General features: G+C 40.3%; 1 protein-coding gene across 1 annotated transcript; it reads left to right on the top strand.

The window, feature by feature from the left end:
* The first annotated feature begins 3,494 nt into the window (after positions 1 to 3,494).
* On the top strand, positions 3,495 to 20,580 carry TOB2 (transducer of ERBB2, 2). Its single transcript, XM_073644229.1, has 2 exons — positions 3,495 to 3,761; positions 16,043 to 20,580. Exon 2 carries the CDS (start codon positions 16,048 to 16,050, stop codon positions 16,942 to 16,944), a length of 897 nt encoding a protein of 298 aa, XP_073500330.1. The 5' UTR covers positions 3,495 to 3,761; positions 16,043 to 16,047; the 3' UTR covers positions 16,945 to 20,580.
* The last annotated feature ends 3,087 nt before the right edge of the window (positions 20,581 to 23,667 follow it).

Genomic DNA, 23,667 nt, shown 5'->3' with positions numbered 1-23,667 from the left:
ATTACATCCAATTGTTACAGACACTTTATCAACATAGGAAGCTGTATTAGTTATTGTTCATTATATTTTATTGCTGATGCATAAAAATGGAGGCCACATGGATGACAATACAGATGGAAAATCATCCATTTGTTTTTTTTAAGGATGAAAACTAGACAATTTTTTATACGGACGTTAGAATTTAGCCAAAAGCGAAAAAAAAAATTGACCACTAGTGCGCCCCCGGCCTCGGTACCGGTGCGCCCCCGGCCTCGGTAGTAGTGCGCCCCCGGCCTCGGTGACGGTGCGCCCCTGACCTCGGTGACGGTGCGCCCCCGGCCTCGGTGACGGTGCGCCCCTGACCTCTGTGACGGTGCGCCCCTGGCCTCAGTAGTAGTGCGCCCCTGGCCTCAGTAGTAGTGCGCCCCTGGCCTCAGTAGTAGTGCGCCCCTGGCCTCAGTAGTAGTGCGCCCCTGGCCTCAGTACTGGTGGGTACCTGACCTCAGTACTGGTGCGGCCCTGGCCTCAGTAGTAGTGCGCCCCTGGCCTCAGTACTGGTGGGTACCTGACCTCAGTACTGGTGCGGCCCTGGCCTCAGTAGTAGTGCGCCCCTGGCCTCAGTACTGGTGGGTACCTGGCCTCAGTAGTAGTGCGCCCCTGGCCTCAGTACTGGTGGGTACCTGACCTCAGTACTGGTGCGCCCCTGGCCTCAGTAGTAGTGCGCCCCTGGCCTCAGTACTGGTGGGTACCTGACCTCAGTACTGGTGCGGCCCTGGCCTCAGTAGTAGTGCGCCCCTGGCCTCAGTACTGGTGGGTACCTGACCTCAGTACGGGTGGGTACCTGGCCATAGTACTAGTGTGATCCTGGCCTCAGTACTGGTGCGCCCCTGGCCTCAGTACGGGTGGGTACCTGGCCTTAGTACTAGTGTGATCCTGGCCTTAGCACTGGTGGGTACCTGTCCTTAGTACTAATGTAGTATTTAGCATGATATACGCACATCAACATGATAAAATTACCACCAGTCAAATATGAAAAATATATATACACAAAAGAAAGTCAATGGTGACAAATGTTACTGTACAGTTTTAAAGTGCAAAGTGTCAAATAACATACTGTATATAATATACATGTCACCTATATCAACTGAATGTTAGAAAGTACAAAATATCAAGTATGACAGGAAAGGTATATACCCAATAAATGAAATAAATAATTGCATGGAAAAATACCACTAATCCTGCCAAGATCTAACCATGGGGATGTATCAGAGATGAGTGCCAAGAGGACAGTATATACAGTACAGACCAAAAGTTTGGACACACCTTCTCATTTAAAGATTTTTCTGTATTTTCATGACTATGAAAATTGTACATTCACACTGAAGGCATCAAAACTATGAATTAAAACATGTGGAATTATATACTTAACAAAAAAGTGTGAAACAACTGAGAATATGTCTTATATTCTAGATTCTTCAAAGTAGCCACCTTTTGCTTTGATGACTGCTTTGCACACTCTTGGCATTCTCTTGATGAGCTTCAAGAGGTAGTCACCGGAAATGGTTTTCACTTCACAGGTGTTCCCTGTCAGGTTTAATAAGTGGGATTTCTTGCCTTATAAATGGGGTTGGGACCATCAGTTGTGTTGTGCAGAAGTCAGGTGGATACACAGCTGATAGTCCTACTGAATAGACTGTTAGGGCTTTTTTCTTGCCATAATACAAATTCTAAGTAAAGAAAAACAAGTGGCCATCATTACTTTAAGAAATGAAGGTCAGTCAGTGCGAAAAATTGGGAAAACTTTGAAAGTGTCCCCAAGTGCAGTTGCAAAAACCATCAAGCGCTACAAAGAAACTGGCTCACATGAGGACCGCCCCAGGAAAGGAAGACCAAGAGTCACCTCTGCTTCTGAGGATAAGTTTATCCGAGTCACCAGCCTCAGAAATCGCAGGCTAGCAGCAGCACAGATTAGAGACCAGGTCAATGCCACACAGAGTTCTAGCAGCAGACACCTCTCTACAACAACTGTTAAGAGGAGACTTTGTGCAGCAGGCCTTCATGGTAAAATAGCTGCTAGGAAACCACTGCTAATGACAGGCAACAAGTAGAAGAGACTTGTTTGGGCTAAAGAACACAAGGAATGGACATTAGACCAGTGGAAATCTGTGCTTTGGTCTGATGAGTCCAAATTTGAGATATTTGGTTCCAACCACCGTGTCTTTGTGCGATGCAGAAAAGGTGAACGGATGGACTCTACATGCCTGGTTCCCACCGTGAAGCATGGAGTAGGAGGTGTGATGGTGTGGGGGTGCTTTGCTGGTGACACTGTTGGGGATTTATTCAAAATTGACGGCATACTGAACCAGCATGGCTACCACAGCATCTTGCAGCGGCATGCTATTCCATCCGGTTTGCGTTTAGTTGGACCATCATTTATTTTTCAACAGGACAATGACCCCAAACACACCTCCAGGCTGTGTAAGGGCTATTTGACCAAGAAGGAGAGTGATGGGGTGCTACGCCAGATGACCTGGCCTCCACAGTCACCAGACCTGAACCCAATCGAGATGGTTTGGGGTGAGCTGGACCGCAGAGTGAAGGCAAAAGGGCCAACAAGTGCTAAGCATCTCTGGGAACTCTTTCAAGATTGTTGGAAGACCATTTCTGGTGACTACCTCTTGAAGCTCACGCAGACAGATGGAATAATGGACATACCTGACACGCTGACGGATGGAATGACGGACATACATGTGACACGCTGACGGATGGAATAACGGACATACAGATAATGAGTGTTGTTTTCCAGGAGTTTCTGTTGTTAGGGCACAGTGCAGACATTGCGGATTTGTTGTTTCTCCTTCTCGCAGGTTTTCATAGAATCCACAGCATTTTGCAGTTAAATTACAGCGTAAATTGCTGCGGATTTGCCGTCCACACGACAAATACGTGACAAAACTGCAATGTGTGAACTTAAATAAATCCCTCTTAAATGTTGCGGAATAAAATCTGCATAATAATGAAAGCCAGGAGCGGATTTCCCATCTGCGGCGTTCTCGTCCTCCTGCGGATTCTCATCGCTGATTTCCAGCTATTCAATGTCTAGTAATGGCATAAGGGGGAAATCCGCAACCAGGGCCTCAAATAACACGCCGATTCATTGTCGTGGATTTCCAAAACAGAGATTTTCAGCGTATTACAATGCTGATAGTAGTCTGTACACTAAAAATGGAGGTAGGTGAAGCGACGGCGCCTACTGATGGTGGCAATTAGAAAGGTGGCATTGAACACTACTTGTGCCTAGGGGCATGGGGCACAGTGCCCACTTGTCCTCCTGAGCCTTGGGCACTGTCACTGTCTGTAGCTGGGTGCGTTTCCTCTCAGCAGCCAGGCTGTCCCCTCACAGGAGGGTAGAGCTGCCCCCGCATGCCAGCATGGTACATTGTGGGAACGCTTATGTAAACCACCCGGAATGAAGGAGTTAAGCTTGCAGGGGAGCCTCAGAATGTAGGTCCGGCACCTCACTCTCCCAAGCCATAACACGCTGGGTGTGTGAATGGGAGATTCATGCGCAGGGTTGCTAAGGGTGAAAGTTTTCCCCTGACTTCCTTCACTTTGGGCCAGGAGGAGGGAGGCTGCAGGATCCCGGCGGACTCGGCGAACTCCCCTCCTGAAAAACACACCCAATAAAATACACAAGGGACCCCAGAAAGATCAAGCAGCGTCCATCTTACTCCTCCTCTCGCTCCAAACCAGCGGATTCTGACTTTACAACTACTGACCAAGTAAGGAGTCCAGGCGGTGCTGTCGCGATACAGGGGCGACAGCCTGGACGTGGGGATGTCGGGGAAAGCTGCGGCCCCGGGGCTGCTTGTGCGGGGCTCCTGGATGGGGTTGGCTGTGGGCCCGGAGAACACTGTCCCTTTAAATGCTGTTACAGTTCGGAGTGTGCTGTGCATAGGGATGTGCTGTGCAAACTCATACTGCCTGGGGATGTCAGTGCGGGGCTGGTAGCCCAGTGCCCTCGTCAGTGCAGCCATTAGTGGAGATCCTGGGAGCAGATCTCCATTAGTGATTGTGTTTGGCCTAACAAGCAGCTGTTTCCCCCATCCCTTGCACAGGTCTGCTGGTGCACACCCCTCTTACCCTGATTTCTGGGTGTAAGTGCTACCTGTGCACTATATAATGGGATGCAGGATTTTGTAAATAAATACATAGTAACATTATACAATTTTTGCTTTTCCTCAGTTAATCAAATATGGCTGCCAGAGAGGGAGCCTCTGCCTAGTATTCAGGCTCGGGCTGCTGGGAGCTTACAGGTTCTTTCCCTTTTCTTCTCTTTGATAGCCATGTGGATTGTGCCAGCGTCTGATCTATATCACTACAAGACCTCATAATGTAAGGCTTTGTGGCTAATAATTGATTATACGTTCTAAAAATTGCCTTTTTCCAGAAGCCGGGGGTTAGTACAGTAGTATTAGATGGCAAACACCATTATACCACACTAACGTAGTATTTTCTAGACCTTTTGGGGTGTTGTGTGTTTTTTGTTCAAGATTTTATTGTCCCTGAAGCATTTTTTTCCCTGGTGTCAGGAATTACTAGAGATGACAGGGAGAGGCAGACATTTTACCAGCTCTACAACCCCTGATCAGACATTGCACAACATCAGTCAGGCATTGCCATCAAACTGGCAGCCTAAGCTTTGTAATATAGCTATAAAAGGGCCATCAGACCCAGATTTGGGTTTGTATTGACTGTAATGAGAGGTTTTCATCATCTGGCAGAAGGCACAACTTTTAGCGGAGGTCCTGTGTGCAGCATATGGTGGAAGACGTGGACGTTCTGCTGGATATTCTATTCCTATAGCGTGATGATTTCTGGCACCTAGAAGCAAATGTGGGTCTGAGTCTTAGGAATACAGATCAGAGTACAAGGTTATGGCCTCCTCCCTGTCACCTTGTTTAATGTGTAAACAGCCATTAATGTCAGCTGCACCAGCCCTTTAAACATGCAGCATAGTCACCTGTGATTGGCTGCGCTCCTACACACCCGCCTGACATGTCCATCTAGAATGAACCTCTTGTTGTTTTAACTCTTGATGACAAAAAGCCTCTTAATCAGCTTTACAAAAAAAAAAAAAGAAAGGTCAATACGGCCATTAAACAGGTCAGAATCAAAAAATTGAGCTGCCGTCTGACCTACATGCAAGGCTGGCGTTCTAGTGAGATTATGTCATGGAAACTAATTCTCCCCTTCATTGTCACAATGGTTAAAGTTTCAAGAATGAAGTGTTACCTAAAATGATCTAAGGCCCTTTTTTCCTTTTTGTCATTCATTACATCTGTATTGCTTGTCAGAAATCTGTCAAACTGAATGCTCATTTGTATGCAAATTGTAATCAGTGTTAGGTCTTGTTCACACGTTGCGTTTTTGTCGTGTCTTTCTGCTTTTGGTTTTCAGCAAAAAAAAAAAATGACCCAAAAAAATGTAGCTTTTTACAGTACCAGCAAAGTGAATGAGATTTCTGAAATCCATTGTAAAGAATGGGGTAAAAACACAAAAAAAAAAAAAAAAGTTTCCTGCCAACACATGAGTATTTGTTGCAAATTTTTCTGCAGCCAAAATCAATTGTGCATATGCTTGGGGTCCTTTCATATTGCTTTTTTTCCCCTAAGTTTAGTGGCCTCGTTGGTGCCTACGTCCAAACTCCCCCACAAAATTGAATTTGGGCTTGTGCAGCAACGGGGCCATTGACTATGACACAATTACCATGCCCTGTCGTGCAGAATTTTGGGCTGTGTACGCCTATTCGAGGCGGCACCAAGACATAGTCTACTAAAATAGGCATATATGGCCAAAAATTATGCACGATGACTCCGTCTGCGTCATTAGTCAATGGCCCCATTTCTGCTTACACCCAAATCTTGTTTTGCGGGAGGAGTTCGGAGATGACCCTCGACGGGACCACTCATTATAGGGGGGGGAAAAAACACAGCGTGAAAGGGCCCTTATAGCTCATCTCCAAAACACAGTTGTTGTTGTGCAAAAAAGTAAAAATCAAGACCACATTACCATTGATTTATATTTCCTATCAGACTATACACCAGTTCCCTAAAATTCGCAAAATGGGCATCACTTGCTTTTAAAACTGAATCAGTCTGCTGAAGTAAGATGCGCCCAATTTGTTACAGGAATTACTTCTCTTAATGAATTTGGCAGTGCCCAGGCGCCAGTGACATAAAAATACTCTAGTCATGGACTGGAGTAGGATTCTGCTATAATCTGTACCACTTCTGTGGCATAAACTTTAGTGAATTTGTCATGTCTGTACTAGGTCATATACTTTTCTGTTATGCTCCATCTACTAATCAAAAAGCTGGCAGAGCTGATGTAGAAATGCCAAAAATCACACAAATATTCAACCTTTTTAACTCCAGAAGCTGGTGTAAAATGCTGGATGATTCGCCCTGACCATTTCTGTTGTGAATTCCTGATAGGGATCTAACCCTTAAGCTCTGTAGCATACTTGATGTTTTGCTGATTATGCGCTACTATTGCATGTTACATCACATCATAATGTTAATTAATCTTTAGTCCGTTCCTAGATTTTGCAGCCCACCCCCAAAAAAATAAAATGTAGCATTTTTTCCTTGCAATATCTTTGCAAGCAAAAAGATTTCTAATTGGTTATCACCTAAAAACTACATTGAGCCGTCCTTTGAGTCTTAAAATGAGCGGATCGCTTTGCTAATCCCCCGTCCAGGTCAGTGCTCCCTAGCTGTGGACAGGAGCTGCTCCAATTTCCTTACTGCCGGGCTGCTGAGATGACACTTGTGCCCTGCACGGATGACGTCACGCCAGGCTGGCAAATCAAACACTGAGACTGTAATTTGTGCAGCTTCTGTCCATGGACAGAGAGCACTGGACCACGGTTGCACAAAGTGATCAACTCTTCTCTAATTCGCAGATTTGCTGCAAATTTGTGCATTTTAATTGTTTTGTTGTCCATGTATTTGTAATACAAAAATTTCAATATGAGATTGGTCTGCGTCCTGGTCCCAGCACCTCAGCTGCTCCATCTGATGAGTAGCGGCTGCTGCTGGGTCCTGCAGTACCCGCCAAAGTCTGCTGCACTTTGAATGGAGCCGCAAGGCACAACTCCATTTCAAATGTTTCCCATCCAGCGGCCTCAGAGGCAAATTACAGCAGATTGTTCTGAATGTCTGTTCTCCACCCATTTCGTATGGATTACCCAGTCCTAAATATACTGAGACGCGACAACCCGTTCCACCATTAAAAAATTATTTTAACAATCCTAGATGGCAATGAGCAATATTTCCCCACCACCTGTCAACTTGCAGATCTGTACGGCTATTAGGCTGAATTTATGCACATCGCTTTTCACCGTGATATTTTTGTTTCTCAAAAATTCCTTTACCATATGTTACTCCCAAGTTGAAAAGCGCACTCGTGTGTTTTTGGGAGATGTATGTATGTATGTATTCCCCCACCCTTCCCTCAGTTTAGCTTCTAATGAATACACTTGTTACAAAACTAACAATGTCAGAAAAATGAGTGCTGCTAAAACAAACAAAAACTACTTAGTCGCTTTTATGTCAATTCATTAATATTCTAAAGTTTCTAATGCTGAATATTACATTTACCAGGCTTGGAGAATATCTGTACAGTATGAGAACTCGGGACACGTCCTACATGTTGGAACATGTTTACTGGGACCCGTGACTCACAAATGTCAGTGTATGAAGATATGAATACGCTACTCATCACTTTCTCCTACAATTCTGTTTCCAGATTATATTCATTATTACATTTTTTTATTTATTTTTTCTTCCTGGTGTCTGCACCAAAATACACAATAGCAATCTGCTCTGACTGTATCTTTGGGGCAGATTTGATGCAGCCTCTTCTAGTGTGGCCGCGGAGGCCATTCTCATCAGTTTGGTCATAGTTTGAGTAGCATAATCGGCCAATTCTCTTGAATGAGGGAGAATCCGGAGGTGTGATCCTAGTACTACCTGCAGCTATAGTGATGATCTGCTGGAAAGGCATCTAAACTCCGTGTAGCCAGGTTAATGTAACCGCTCGCTTCGTCATTGGGGTGGCACAGAGAGCAGCTATAGTCAGTGTGTACTGTAATCACTCACACTCATGTTAATAACATATGTCGCACAGTTGTGTGTATAATGAGCGCCGCCCCAATGACTGGAAGTGAGCAGCAACAGGGAAAATAAAACTTCACTTAAGAGTTGTATAAATCTGAGGTTGGACAGCAGGGCATGGACTGGGCGGCAGGTTTCTTGACCCAAGCGTGACAGCTGCATATATTTATATGCGGTTTTCACACTCTGGTCGGGAGAACAGACGTCCAGTCCCTGCATTGTGGCTCAATCTCAGTCCGATTTTATACAGTCTTCTGACTGCGCCCTTAAACTTCCAATAAACCAGCTGACCAGGGTTTAAATGCAAATTACCCTTATATCCGTGATGAAATTGCATTTCTCGTGGCGACAGATTCTCTTTAAAAGCACAAATACGTTTTTGTTTTGTTTTTCAGGCTCCCCATAGGGGCCTTTAACGAAAAAATGCAGTGTTTACGCTGTGTGAAAATGGCCATAATAGAATTCTGTGAGCTAAAACCCTATTAAGGGCTCATACTGATCTGCGTATAAATCGGACGACGAGTGCAATCCGATAAAAAATCAAATTACACTCGAGTAATGTTGTTCACGATTCAGTGCTCATCTGTGATTTATTTATTTATTTTCCCCCCTTCCCACCCGGCTTGGATCAGACTGGGAGAAAAAATCACAGCATGCTGTGAGTGGCCACATATATATCAGATATGACTTGCCAATACAAGTCAATGGGTGCAAGAAAAAATTCACATAGACCATGCGTGTGCCATCTGATTATTTTATTTTTATTTTTTTTACACAAATCTCATAGGAAACACGACCCTTCATTAAGCAAGTACAGTAAATTCATAGTGTGAACCGTCAGAACAGATAGCGGTCAATGAGATGTATAGTTAGTGCAGTCCGTGTGTAGTGTAGCTTACTGTACATGTATTTAGCGAATATAAAATTAAATGAGAAAAACAGGGAAAACAGACAGCTGGGCGCTAGTGTTATTCTTGGAAGGGGGCAATATCCATAAAGCTTCCCAGGTTATTAATATCAGCTCACATGTGTCTACATAGCCTTTACTGGTTATTAAAAAGGGGGGGACCCAAAAAAAAAAAAAAATTGACGTGCCCCCCCCCCCCATCTTTAATAACCAGCAAAAGCTAAGCAGAGAGATGCAGGCTGATATTAATATGCTGGAAAGGGGCCATGGATATTGGCCCCTTCCCAGACTTATAAACCCAGCCATCAGCCGCCCCAGGAATGGCGCATTTATTAGATGCGCAATCAAGAAGAGCTGAAGCTGTCGGGTAATGGTTTTGGGGCTGATGTCTGCTGACATCAAGTCCAGGGGCTTGTAATGGAGAGGCATATATGAGACCACCCCCTTCATTACTAACCCCGTAGTCAAAAGAAATAAACATACACAGAGAATAGTCCTTTAATTGTAAAAATCACTCCCCCCTGACCCCCTTTTACTCATTTAATACTATTAAAAAATGAAATAATCCAAAGGGGTCCGCTGTAAATTAAATTATTGATATTAATAGTCTGGGAAGCTCAATGTTTATTGCCCCCTTCCTAGAATAATACCAGCACTCATCTGTCTGCTTTCTCTCAGCTAGCTATTAAAAATAAGGGAGACCCCGTGCCATTTTTTAAATTACACTTTATATTTATTAGCTTAAAGTACAGAAAACTACAAACGCAAAGCACAGATTAAATATATCACAGACATCCCTATCTATCTATATTTTTATAGAAGATTGTTTTATTTAGTTAGAGAATTACTGTATGTCATTTAAATATATTCTATGTAAAAACGCATTGCATATGGATGTCATACGGATGCTACTTGATAAAATTTGCATTACACTCGTCCTACTTTTCAGGAACCACATCGGAGCGATTTTATTTACACCGATGAGTATGAGCCCTAATGCTGATCCTTTGAAGCAGCTGCATATTAAGAATAAAAAAAATATATGACCTGAGATGTGAATAAAACTATTGAAAAGTACTGGTAAAATATAATTTATTGAAGAAAAATATATGTATTTGTAATCGGGAAATGTGAATAAGCACTAAGATAAAAATGTAATTTCCCAGCTGCCATTTGTGTAGCCTGATCTACTGTCTGACAGTGGACCACACCTTTAGATATGAGGAAAATAAGAATGTCATATTCACACAAGTCTATGGCAAATTTTCCCCTTTGTATGTAACTTTAAAATTGAAAATTATCTTGATCTTATTCACTCATAGAGAATACAGCAGCAGAAAAAGAACATTTCTTTCCTATCGTTTTGTACCTGAATGTCGCCAGGTAAATGGAAGAACACAAGTCACACAATCCAGCAGAAGTAGATCATCTTTATGTTCATTCCTATATATTACACACCGTTCAGGACTAGCAAGGCTGCCCCCATTACCTGCATGAGCACATAATGCACATGCAAGTGTGTAACACTACTTATTTTATTACTTTTAGTTACTGTAGGAAAGATCTGCCGTAGTCAGGTCCTTCTGTAGAATAGTTACCAGTGGCTATTCCGTCTTTCACAAACGTCACCTGATGGTGCTGTCAATCTACGTTCCCACTATGAGTATTTGAGTCTTTGATGTTTCACGTTTTCTGCTGCACTTTTGCAACTGTTACTTAAAATTAGTTAAAAGTTCAGTTTATCACATTTCTGACTTTTTTTTTTTTTCCGGGTTTTTCTCTTTGGCATGTCATGTTTTAAATGAAGCTGCTTTGTTTTTTATACTTCTGAGAAGCTTAAATTTAACCTTAGTCTGCAGAAAGTCTGTGAGTCCCTTCATGTCTGCTAGTATTGATGTCATGAGATGGTGCACAAACCGCCTCCTGACACAGGGCAGTCAGTCCCGGATGTACTTGTAACTCCCTTTTTTATTTTCTTACTATTATAACGAGCTAGCATATGAGATCTATCGCAGCACCTAACTTCTATATGCCTTTGACAATTATATGGCACTTATGAGAATAGTCAGAAGTACATGAACACTCCTTCTAATAAGCACTTACCAATGGGCGCAACTAAATTTACAGTAACAAGTGTGGGAAATCAATTGTACAGACATGCATTCAAAAAAGTGTGAATGTCACAGGTTAATCAAATGGTAAAACTGGGAAAACAAAAAAGCACAAAAAGGGTCTTATCTGATAACCAAGTGGTATAAAATATAGGTCTACTCACCTGATGGGGTTGTGACAGTCACAACTCCTATAGAAGCATGTAAAGGCTGCAGCAGGACCACCAAGGAGACCGGTTACAATAAATGAGCAATACGGTGGTTGAGTCCACGCTGCCCGTGGTTCAAAGATACGATCACACACAAAGGTGAAGCGGTTTATGTCAAAGCGTTTCAAGGCCTCAATGATCATTGTGGTTTGGTCCTGATGAAGAGTTTGAAAACCTTGAAACGCATTGCTATAATCCGCATTCGTGCTTTTGACCTAGGGTAATAGACAAGAAATTGACTAGGCACCACACCTGAATAATAAAATGCTGTTCCTCAACCCCCATAAAGCTATAAAGAGAAGAAGAAAATGTACGGAGGTCCAGAGATAGGCACCAAACATTTATAAATAACCAAAATATCGGATACCAATACACCAAAAAAAAAAAAAAAAGCATACCAATTTTATTTCTGAATAAAATTGGTATATCTGATATTTTGGTTATTTATAAATCTTTGGCGCCTATCTCTGGTTCTCCTTACTTTTTCTTGTTCTCTAAAGCGCATTCATGCTTCTCCTTCGTGTGTGATCGTACCTTTGAACCTTGGGCAGCGCGGACTCTGAACCACCGTATCCCTCATTTATTGCAATGTTACAGGTTAGTAACTTTCGATGTGGCAGTAGTATACAACCTTTTATAACGAATGGCTCAACTAAAAACCAGTAGGCCTTAAAAGAATGGACTGCTTAGCCTGGTAACATGAAAAAATCCTCTGGAAGTAGCGACTGCTATACTTGAGGACAGACTGCCTCTTGAAGCAACACCCTGATTATTTGAGGCTTCCATGGCTGAGCAGTTGCATGTAATTCTAAGATGGCTATACACAATATCAAGTACTGTAAGGCATGATCCTGGGACTGAACGATTAATCAAATTAATTTTATTTTCTATTTGATAGGACCAACACTGGTTTTCTGATTCTTATCTGCGCTGCAGATCGGCTGCCTCATCTCCTTAAAGGGAACTGTTAGGCTTGGTGGGCTGCTTTAGAATCTGTGGCATGGAGAACTGTTGGCTTCATGGTGGACCTGGGTTCTGATCTGTGCAGCACAGGAGTTTATGCCGTTTACAGGAAATGTACACCAGCCTTTACGTCCTTACTTATTGTAGCTGCTCTGTTGGGATCGGTTTGGATATAATGTAACAATAGTCCTCTACAAAGCCCTCTAGCTGTGAAATGATGGTTTTGGAAATTATTGCCAATCTTCTAGTTAGTCCGGTCATAGGAAGATGCTGGCTGAGGTTTGACTATGTGCGGCTTCTGCTTAGATGGAGCAGTACTCTGACTTGTGCTAGACATGGATTAGCCTTAATGATATACTTACAGTAAGAAAGCTGCCTGATTCTTTATATATCATCTGACATCTCCTCTGGCTTTGCCTCAACACAGAAGAGCGCCTTCTGTGTACCTGCATGTGACCATTGATGTGAATGAAAGGGGGCTTGCTCACTAGCTTATTTCAATAGCTAAGCCAGCCCCCTACGCTCTCTGAATGCATCTATATCTATCCAAAGTTTAAACTTTTTTTATTTTTTCCTATTTGAACAATACCTTTTTTTAAAGGTCGGGCAAAAATATATACAGTGGCATGTAAAAGTTTGGGCCCCCCTGGTCAAAATTACTGTTACTGTCAACAGTTAAGCAAGTTGAAGATGAAATGATCTCTAAAAGGCCTAAAATTAAAGATGACCCATTACTTTGTATATTGGGGGGGGTGGGGGGATATATACAGCTCTGGCAAAAATTGAGACCACTGAACAGTTTTCTATTGGAAAGCATGGAAAGACTGGTGGAAAGCATGCCAAGACGCATGAAAGCTGTGATTAAAAATCATGGTTAGTCCACCAAATATTGATTTCTGAACTGTTCCTGAGTTAAAACATGAGTAATTTGAGGTCTGAAAGCACTGCTTCTTTTTTTAGTATTTTTATGCTTTATCATTTGCTGCAAATGAACACAAATTTTTTAGCTTTGAATTTCGGAGACATGTCAGTAGTTTATAGACTAAAACAACAATGTACATTTTACTCAAAAAATATACCTATAAAGAGAAAAATCAGAGAAACTGAAAATTTTGCAGTGGTCTCTTAATTTTTGCCAAAGCTGTATATCTCCATCTTTTACAAAAGGGAAAATGGGCTGGTTAGCACCCCCTTTTTGCAAGTATCATAGCTTGTAAACCCTTTTTGTAGCCAGCCAAAAGTCTTTCAATTCTTGTTTGTTTTCATCCATTCTACCTTGGAAAATTCTCCCAGTTCTGTGAGATTCCTGGGTCATCTTGCATGCACTGCTATTTTGAGGTCTAGCCACAGATTTTCAATGATGTTCAGATCAGGGGGGGAGGGGGGGCATTGTTAAACCTTCAGATTGCTCCTTTTGAGGTAGTCTATTGTGTGTTTAAGATCATTATGCATTTGTAGAAGCCATCCTCTTTTCAACTTTTTTACAGATGGTGTTGTTTGAATCCATTCTTCCCTCTACCGGTGAAATGTTCCCCGTGTCATTGGCTGCAACACATCCTCAAAACTTGATTGATCCACCCCCGTGCTTAATGGTTGGCGAGATGTTCTTTTCCTGAACGTCTGTGCCCTTTTTTCTCAACACATACCTTTTTGATCATTGTGGCCAAAGAGTTCTATTTTAACCCCATTGGTCCACAGGGCTTGTTTAGATGTTCTTTTGCATATTTCTGACGCTGAATTTTATGGTGAGGACGCGGGAGAGGTTTTCTTCTGATGACTCTTCTATGAAGGCCATATTTCTGCAGGCAGGTGTCTCTGAAGAGAAGAACAATGTACCACAACTCCAGAGTCTGCTAAATCTTTCTGAAAGTCTTTTGCAATCAAGCAGGAGTTCTGATTTGCCTCTTTAGCAATCCTATGAGCAGCTCACTGAAATTTTGCTTGGTCTTCCAGACCTTATCTTGACATCCGCTGTTCTTGGTAACTGCCATTTTTTTAAAGAGGTTGTCCACACCAATTAACATTGCCCCCATGGATTTAAATTGTGGCAACAAGTCTTTTTGTAAATGCCTTGCGTGTTCTTTATTGCCTGAGAGCGGCGCTATAGCTGACCGCTCACAGGCTTCACGTGAGCCAGTGATGTGCTCCCCGCTGATTGATGGGCTGTTGGCGGGGTTCCACCGCGTGCTTTCCCTTTCCTCTGCTTTTGTTGGGTAAAGCGCACGGTGGATGCTGGGCTGTGACATGTGGGGAAACCCCGCCCACAGCCCATCAATCGGCGGGGAGCGCGTCACAGGGTCACGCCTGGCTGCAGCCAGAACTTGACGTGACATCAGCGGATGTCTGAGCCGGCTGCAGCCGGGGGTCACGTGATGCCTGGTGAGCAGCGAGCGATGGCGCCGCTCACAGGCAATAACGAACACGCAAGGTATTTACAAAAAGACTTGTTGCAACAATTTAAATCCACGGGGGCAAGGTTGATTGTTGTGGACAACCTCTTTAATTTCAATTTGCCCTTTCCTCAGTTTGAAATGTAAACTCTTTGCTATCTTCATATAGCCTTCTCCTGCTTGGTGGGCCTCCACCATTTATTTTCAGAGTGCTAGGCAGCTGCTTAGAAAGACCCATGGCTGCTGTTTTTTGGCACAAGCTGGGAAATTTGCATCACCTGACCTTTCCTAACGATGATGGAGAATAAGCCATAACCTTAACAGGCTAATTTAAGGTCTGAATTCCTGGTCAGTTATCGGAGCACACAAATCCCCAAAGGTGCCCAACTTCTGCATCGGCCCATTTTTTGATTTGTAATTTTAAAATGTAGAAGATGAAGAAAAAATATATATATTTCTCTACCTAAGCTATGTATGTACCCCAAAAAATGGAAAATTAAAAGGTCCACTAAAAAGGAAAAATAGAAGTGTTACAGACTGTAGAAAATGGCCACAGAAGCCTTTTCTTTAACTACAATATGAATATAATTAGATATATACATAGATCTAAGGTTGGCATCTCTGTATTCATAGTCTATTTTTTTCCTTTTTTGGTGGACCTTTTAATTTCCCATTTTGGGGTACATGGATAGCTTAGGTAGCTTGAACTTGCATTTGTGGAAAAAAAAAAAAGTTTCAGTGACAAACGCCAATCTGTATGTGTGTGTTTTTGTTGGTTTTTTTTCCCCCTTCTTAGCTTCCATAGGAGACTTCAGCGTATGATTAGCATTAAAGTACATTGTAATAGTACTTGATGTTACTGGTTTCTTATAAAGCCTAGTTTAGACTGTGGTTCTTTGGAATAATACCATGATGCACATGGAGGCCTTAAAAAGGCTCCTGGCTACCATGGCAAGTCATCAGTACATTGCAATTGTAAACTGACTGTGGCTATGTTTAGATGTCTTTTAAATGTTTGGCACATTTGACAGCAGTAGTTGATGGGTTAAGCTGATGCGACCAGAGCTAGCTATCGAGCGCTGACTATGTATTGAAATTGGTGCCTATGCTGTGTAGAGCAGGTTCGGCTCCTTGAGCCCGCTGCACATGGTTATAGCATGCGGCCATCACTAAGGACATTATTTCTTAGTGAGTTGGGTGTATATTCCCGTTTTTATAATTTGTGTTTAATTCACATATAGTTTAAATATATGCAAGTATAAATGTTTATTTATTTTATTTTTGTTTGTTTTTTTGCCTACAGAGAATATGCATCTGGAGATTAAGGTCGCCCTAAATTTTATTATATCATACTTGTACAATAAGCTTCCAAGACGAAGAGCTGATCTGTTTGGTGAAGAGCTAGAGAGGCTTTTAAAAGGCAAATATGAAGGGCACTGGTACCCTGAAAAACCACTGAAAGGCTCTGGATATCGTTGCATTCACATTGGCGAAACAGTGGATCCAGTGGTTGAGCAAGCTGCACGCAGAAGTGGTCTTGATATAGAGGATGTAAGAGCAAATGTACCCGAAGAACTGAGTGTTTGGATCGATCCATTTGAAGTGTCTTATCAAATTGGGGAGAAGGGAACAGTAAAAGTGTTGTACTTGGAAGATGTAGAGAGCAGCACGGAGCTGGACAAAGAGATAAAGAGTAGCTTCAACCCTGAGGCTCAAGCATTCATCCCAATTACAAACCAAGAGGCTTCGCTTTCAAACTCTCCATCTCCTTCCTTTGGTCAGTCTCCAAGTCCAACCTTCATCCCTCGTGCCACTCAGCCAATTACCTTTACTACTGCCACATTTGCTGCCACCAAATTTGGCTCAACTAAGATGAAGAAAGGAGGTCAACGCATGGCACGATCACCCACCAATAATCTTGCAAAGCACAAGGGTCTATCTCTTTCAATGCACTCGCTGAACTTCAGTCCAGCCCAGGGACCCCCATCCCAGCTCTCTCCAAATGCCAAGGAGTTTGTCTTCGGCGGCCCACCAGGTCTATTTTATGAGGGGGATACCCAGAACCTTCCAAGCCCTGGTCAGTTTGCCACACCCTTCAGCACTGGGAGCAGCCTGTTTAATGAGAAATCGCCTTTTGTGGATGGATTGAACTTCAGCCTCCCCTACCCAAGTCAGCCATTCCAGCCTGTCATCCTGGCTAATTGAGGTTGTTGAAGAAAATATTCTTTAAAGAATTGAAGATCAAGATCTAAAAGTTAAAGCTTTTTTTTTTTTTTTTTTTTTTTTAAATTCTGAAATAAAACTGGTAATACAAGTAGATATTACTGGGATACAAAGTACTTGGGTTGCATTTCTACTGGACACTTGTGAAGTTCTCACCTTTTTACATAAAAATTAAATGTGTGAAACATATAATTATAGAGACAACTAGTTTTTTAATTTCCTTCCTTAAAATTGGCTGCAGCAGAATAAATCTGTTTTGACTTTTCCTCAATATGCCCAAAAGAGAATGAGAGCATGACTGTTGGTCTGCATGGTCATATCAAAAGAACTGTGCCTGTGGCAGTACTGCCATGCTTGGAATATTGTGACTTGAGTCTTTTATAGTTTCACCCTCTGCCAGGCTGGAGGAACATCTCTTCTCACATTTTGTTATTTGAGTTCTTTTTCTTATATTGTTTTTTTATAGTTTAATTGCCTTCGCTTCTCTAATACGTCTTCATATTTTCCTTATTTATTTTTCCACTCGCAATAGCCATACATTGGTACTTCAATCTGGAGAAGGCATTACAGCAGCGTTCAGTGCATTGCCTCTGCATGCATGCAGTTGAAGCTTGATATATAACTTCTCTTTTAGAAAAAGTAAAAAACTATATATTTTTCTCTCCATGCTATGACAGACATGAATAAGTTATAGCCATTTAGCTGTTCTTCAACGAATAATCCCAGCATAATTAGATGGCAAGGAATTTATGGAATATACAGAAATAAGACTGCACTTGTCTACCTCCCCTCTGTGTTTTTTTTCCTTCTCCCATATTTGACGTTAAGGTTCTTTGAATGTATGTGGTGGTATTATAGCAGTATTGACTCCTTGATTAGTATCTTGGTAGTAGAAGTGCTGTTGAATAATGTGCTCTTTCGAAATTGCGGTTTATTATGGACAGGGTTAAAATAGAGCACTTGCACTACAAAAAAAAAAAATGTCAGCCAAGCCTGGACTCTGCCTTATAAATGTACAGTGAAACCTCTGGAAGATCTTTAAAAAAAGAAGAAAAAAAACACCCAACTAGACTTTTTAATTCCTTTTATATTCTATGTACATTAACCCTCTTTATTTAGGACCACCCTTCCAAAAAGACAGTTTTCACTGCAATTTGAGTGAATGTCAGAGGTTTCACAGTATTCCTAGTACAAATTGATAATGTCTGATTATTTTTTTTCTAATTGATTCCTGTAACTGTCGATATGTGTACCTTCCCCAGATACCAAGAAGTTGCCACAAAAGCAATTAAGACGCTATATCGCACTAATATTTAAAGCTGAATGTGTGTTGTAAAAAAACATTTAAAAACAAAGCTAGTTGATTATTACACCATTCTGTAGGAAATAATCTGGTTTAAAAGACATATATATAATAAATATAATATAATAATTTTTTTTTTTTACTCATTGCATTGAAGGCATGTTTGAAACATGAATATGATATTCCTTGTACAAAATAGGCCACCTGAGCAAAATGATGGCATTGGGGAAAAGTAATATAGAAACAAATTTTATAATATATCTATATTTTTTAAAGTGTTTATAATTGATTTTATTTATTTTATTTTCTACGTTTTTTGGAATAAAACTCGCAAGGAACAGTTATCAAAATACTATATATATTGTGAAAAAAAAAAGATAAAAATATAAATATTTACAGCATAGTTTGTGGTAACCTAACTTTTTTTAATTTGTAAAATGTCATTAACAGTGTAGATTCACTGTTTTTATTTTTCTTTCCCTCTCCCAGGCTGAATTTTGAAATCAAGAACTCGTACATTAGTAACTGGAAGGCCCTTCTTCTTTTGTCAGATTTAAGCGTTCCTTTTGTATTAAACCACTGCTGCCTGGCAGTCATTTTCTAATTTCTAGAGATATTAGATTTACTCAGACTTGACTTGTTTCCTATAAACCCAGGACTGCTCAACTTTAGTGCTTTTTCATTATTTATCATGTGAAATTAAAAACTACACCTCTCCAAGCAAATTTTACAAAACCCTTTTGAAGGAGCACTCAGACCTCTTTTTTTTTTTTTTTTTTAAATTCCCTAAACCTAAGTGCAATATATACTTGCTGATCGCCATCTTCCCTGGTTTTGAGTGCTGCTCCTCTCCTCTCCTTTCATGTAACTCAAATTCCAACTTGCCAGATCACACTAAGGTTTGTGTGACGCGGAGATCACTTTTACATTGTAAGTGTAAGGAGTCTCGCTCAGACTCTTCACAGCATACACTGTAAAAGCGGACCCCAATTCATCAAAGCCAGAAGTCTCAAATGTTTGTGCAAAAATGTAACTCTTGGTGTTTCTCCCCGCTTCCCCAAAGTGAGCCTAACGGCGCCCCGGCTCGTCTAATTCATGTTGAGCTGTTGCCTTCCTTATGCCAGAAATCTTACTCCAGGCTGGAATAAGATTTCTGGCGTGGCGCACGTCTCAACACGTCCATCAAGACCAATGCAATGATAAAATCGCCGATCTTGATGAATCGGGGCCATAAAGCAGAGTTTGATCCAGCAAGTATGAATTTCAGTTATGTGAGTGAAAAGAGGACTGGGGTGGCACTAGGAACTGGGGTAGATGGCAATCCTAAGTATTTTATCGCACTTGCACTACATTGCGTACATGGGTTTAGGGAATTAATTTCTTGGGAGTGCTTCTTGATTATCTGGACGTAATATGTGTGTATGTATATGACCAGCACCTCCTAGTGTGAACTGGTGCCAGCTGCCGTAACTATAAAATATATCCAAAGAATGCAGCAGCACTCCATATGGCCAAGATACATCTTAACAATGAGATGTAGGCTTGTAGCCCAAAAGTGGCATGTTAGGCAGAGTAGTTACCCGTCAGGGGGAGGTTACCTTGCCGTGGTTGATGGGCACACATGAATTGGCCAACTTGTGTGCTAAAAACCTTCATTGTTTGTAAGTACTTGTTGCTAAGCCAAAACAGTTTAGATCTAATATTTTCATTGCTAAGATGTATCTTGGCCATATGGAGTGCTGCTGCATTCTCTTGAGATATATTTAGGCCCTTCCTTCTGCAGATTTTATATAAAAAAAAAAACCATATTGAACAAGTTTGCACATGACTGGGCTCCTAAATCATACAGCAAAATAAAGAACTTTGCATAAATGAGACTTGTATGGAAGTACCTAGGGCCCTGCCACTCTAGGTGAAAAGTGAGAGCATTCCTGATGTCATGTGAATAAAAAAAAACCTGCAGGTGACATTGATGGGAGAAATATAGTCTTCTCCCTCCTAGACCTTTTTAGGGGTGACATGTTCTAGTTCTGTACAACTAAAAAGATCCGAAACGTAACTGTGTAAAAGCTTTTACTGAATATTAGGAGCCTGATTTTATATTTTGTATTCAGAATAGTTTTACATTTTCCAGTAATGCAACTGGTGTAAACAATTTTCCAACTTATTAATTCTGTGAAAGACCAATGCTACTTAACATGTATTTTATTTTCTTATCTGTAGATACCAGATGAAATCTACCTCTTAATGAGTTTCTGGCATCTTTGGATATAAAATTAAAAAAAAAAAAAAAAAAAACTTTTTTTTTTTTTAAAGCCACATACATTAGAAAAAGAAAAAAAGGCAAAATTATAGATAAAATAAACTAAAATTTTAGGTTTCATTAAAATGGCTCACTTGTAACATCACGTTTTATACACACTGAAACAGATTAACTTCTTTTTTTTTTTTTTTTTTTTTTTTTTATATTAATTGGCATTGGGCCCTCTAGAATAATCTTGCTATATGGCTTTTTGAAGTTGAAAGATTGTCAAAATGAAAATTGTAGCAAAATAAAGATGTCTTCTGTCATTGGCAACCTAATCTGCAGAACTGTTCAAAGATCGAGTGTTTGATTATACTTAATTATTGCGTTATTAAAGACCAGTATGTGCAAACTTGTCAAGTTTAGAAAACCCAGTAAAATGCAGAAACTCCTTTGTAAACTCCAGCTTTATTTTCAGATTTAGCATTGTCTACCGTTAACCTATTCATATGGAATTAACCGCTTCCTACTTCAAAAATAGAATGTGAACAGTAGCACTTACCGGTATATACAAACAGTCCTTTAAATGTAAGCCCCCAATACTATTCATTAGCAGAGCGGCTCTTCAGTTGCTTTATTTTTCAATTATAAATTGTAATATTCAGGTTGCTACATTGCCTTGTCCTCCCCTTGCAACATATTTTTTTCCTTTGTAATACAACACTAGTACTTATGTGTTCCTTTAGTTTTTATTTGCATTTATAGAAACAAAAAAAAAAAAAAAAAATAGGAAACAAAAAAGTTTGCTACGTTTGTAAAATGTGAGGAATATATTCTAAATATATATTTCTAATGTACATTTAAGCTACACTTCTGTTCAGGTTTTTTTTTTCTTAAGGAAAGCAAAAAAAAAAAAAAAATCCCAAGGATTAAAATATTTTTTCAAAAAAGTAAAATGTTAAAAAAACAAATGCAAAAAAACTGCCTCTTCTCAAAGCGGATACAGTGTCTAATCTTGTACAGAAAAACAAATTTAAAGATATAATCTTTATATTAAAAAAATCAATATATTGACTTATTAATGTTTAAACTATAACAGGTTTTGTTTAACCTTTTTTTGTTTAACGCAGGTCGATGGGTGGGATGGGGAAAATTTTTTAGTTTATTTACTGAAAAAAAAATAACTTTTTTTTTTTTTTTTTTTTTTCCTTCTTTGTGTAATTTGTTTTGGAACATTGTGCAATATTTGGCCTAATGGAGTGTTTAATTTTCAGGTGTACAGTTTATATTGTTCCAAAGTTTTTTAAGTTTGTATTAAAAGCATGATATTAAACTGTTTTTGTGGTTTTATTTAATTGTTTTTTTTTGTGTAATTGACTTTGAAGGTGGCATTGGTTTACCCCTCCTCCACTGAAATCAGAATTTTAACCCCATTAAGTGACCAGGCCAAACTTTTCAGATCTGACATGTCACTTTGGGGCAATAACTCTAGAATGTTTCAACACCTTCCATTGAGATTTTTTTTTTTTTTTTTTTTTTTTTCTTTTCGTGACACATTTTATTATAGTAAATTTTAAGTAGACTGTTTATTGTTAAATTTCAGATTATTTATAAAGTTTCTAAAAAGGAAAAAAAAAAAGTTGCAATTTTCAAACTTTGAATGATTATCCCTTTAATCCCGATAGTCATACCCCACAAAATAGTAAGGCAGATGTTATTTATTAATGTCGACCTTATAGCCGCACTATCTGTAAAGTGTTTTTTGTTTAGTTTGGTTGTTTGTTTGTTTTTTCCCAAAGAAACTTTTTTTAAAGGGGTATTCCCATCTCCAAGATCCTATCCCAATAAGTAGTAGGTGTAATAATACATATTAGCAAATACTTCCATGTACAAATGTAGTATAGTATTTTTGATTCGCTGTGTCTTTCCTCATGCACAGGCATTGCAGGACCTTTGGTATCCATGGTTACGTCCACTGATAGTGAGTTGACTAGCTTCTAGTGGTTGTAACCATGGATACCTAAGGTCCTGCAATGCCTGTGCATGAGGAAAGACACAGCGAATCAAAAATACCTCCAGTTAGAAATGTAGTGTAGTATAGTATTTGCTAATATTATTACACCTACTACATATTGGGATAGGATCTTGGAGATGGGTATTCCCCTTAAACTTACTTTTTTAGGAACTATCCAGCTTTGACGTTACTTTCGGGAGATAATGGGTTGAGGAGAGTGTTTGTTTTTTAAAAGTTGCTGTCAGGTAGTGTATTAACTCTTCAGGTACTTTTCAGGAATTAATGCACAGGTCACTATAGCTGGCAGACTCTAAAGCCATTATTTGGTAGTGAATTGCCATGGCAACAACCAGAACCACATAATCATGCTCTTGGGGTGCTGATGGGTTAAAGAAGGAGCCCACACACTGTTAACCATCTAGATGCCCTAGTCACTTGACAGCAACATTTTAAGGGGTTAAATGGCCATGGAGGGTGCTAGCACTGATCGTGACTGATACAGCAGGGTGTCCACCATAGTGTACAGCTGCTGCATTTTCATCTGTCGGGGGGGGGGGGAGCTACTCGCATATCTCAGGTCAGTTTTGAGTTGTATTGGTGGTCACTAAGGGGTTAAACATCTAAGAATATTCTTATAAAAGCAGATAATACCCAGAAGTCTCATACTTTTAAAAAGAGGTATGTTTATCCATGTCTCCATCTGCATAATTAAAGGAATGGATTTGTGGGGCTATGACAACGATGTCCTATATTTTTAATGATGGCTGATGTGTCACGTCTAATGAAGGTGGTCATGTAAGCGCAGTGTCTCCTGTACAATGATCATAGATGGAGGTAAATATATTTGACGGGCTTCCCCTTCTGCTTCTTCCTATACAATGATCTGTCCATACAAGCAGTAGTGCCTGCCATTTCAGCACTTAGTTTTACCTAGTCAAAACCATGAATAAGGATAGTCTTAAACACACACTAAAGAACCACTCACATAATAAATATATATAATTTTTTTTTTTTTTTTTTTTAAATTTCACTGCTGGACTTGTGCTTTAAAAGGCTTCTCTGGGATATAAAATTAATATTTGCTTCATTGATGAACCACTTTCTCCTTGGGGAATGTTGGTACAATTGCAGCACATATACTAT

The sequence above is a fragment of the Phyllobates terribilis genome, unplaced genomic scaffold (genome assembly GCF_046119375.1).
Source record: "Phyllobates terribilis strain yellow unplaced genomic scaffold, ASM4611937v1 Scaffold_8__6_contigs__length_399053987, whole genome shotgun sequence".
Classification (NCBI taxonomy): domain Eukaryota; kingdom Metazoa; phylum Chordata; class Amphibia; order Anura; family Dendrobatidae; genus Phyllobates; species Phyllobates terribilis.
The sequence above is the reverse complement of the archived record's forward strand: the minus strand, read 5'-3'. Positions and strand labels throughout refer to the sequence as shown.

Bases quoted from the DNA above. Each gene is read 5' to 3' on its own strand.
- TOB2 (XM_073644229.1), top strand. From the start codon at position 16,048: ATGCATCTGGAGATTAAGGTCGCCCTAAATTTTATTATATCATACTTG.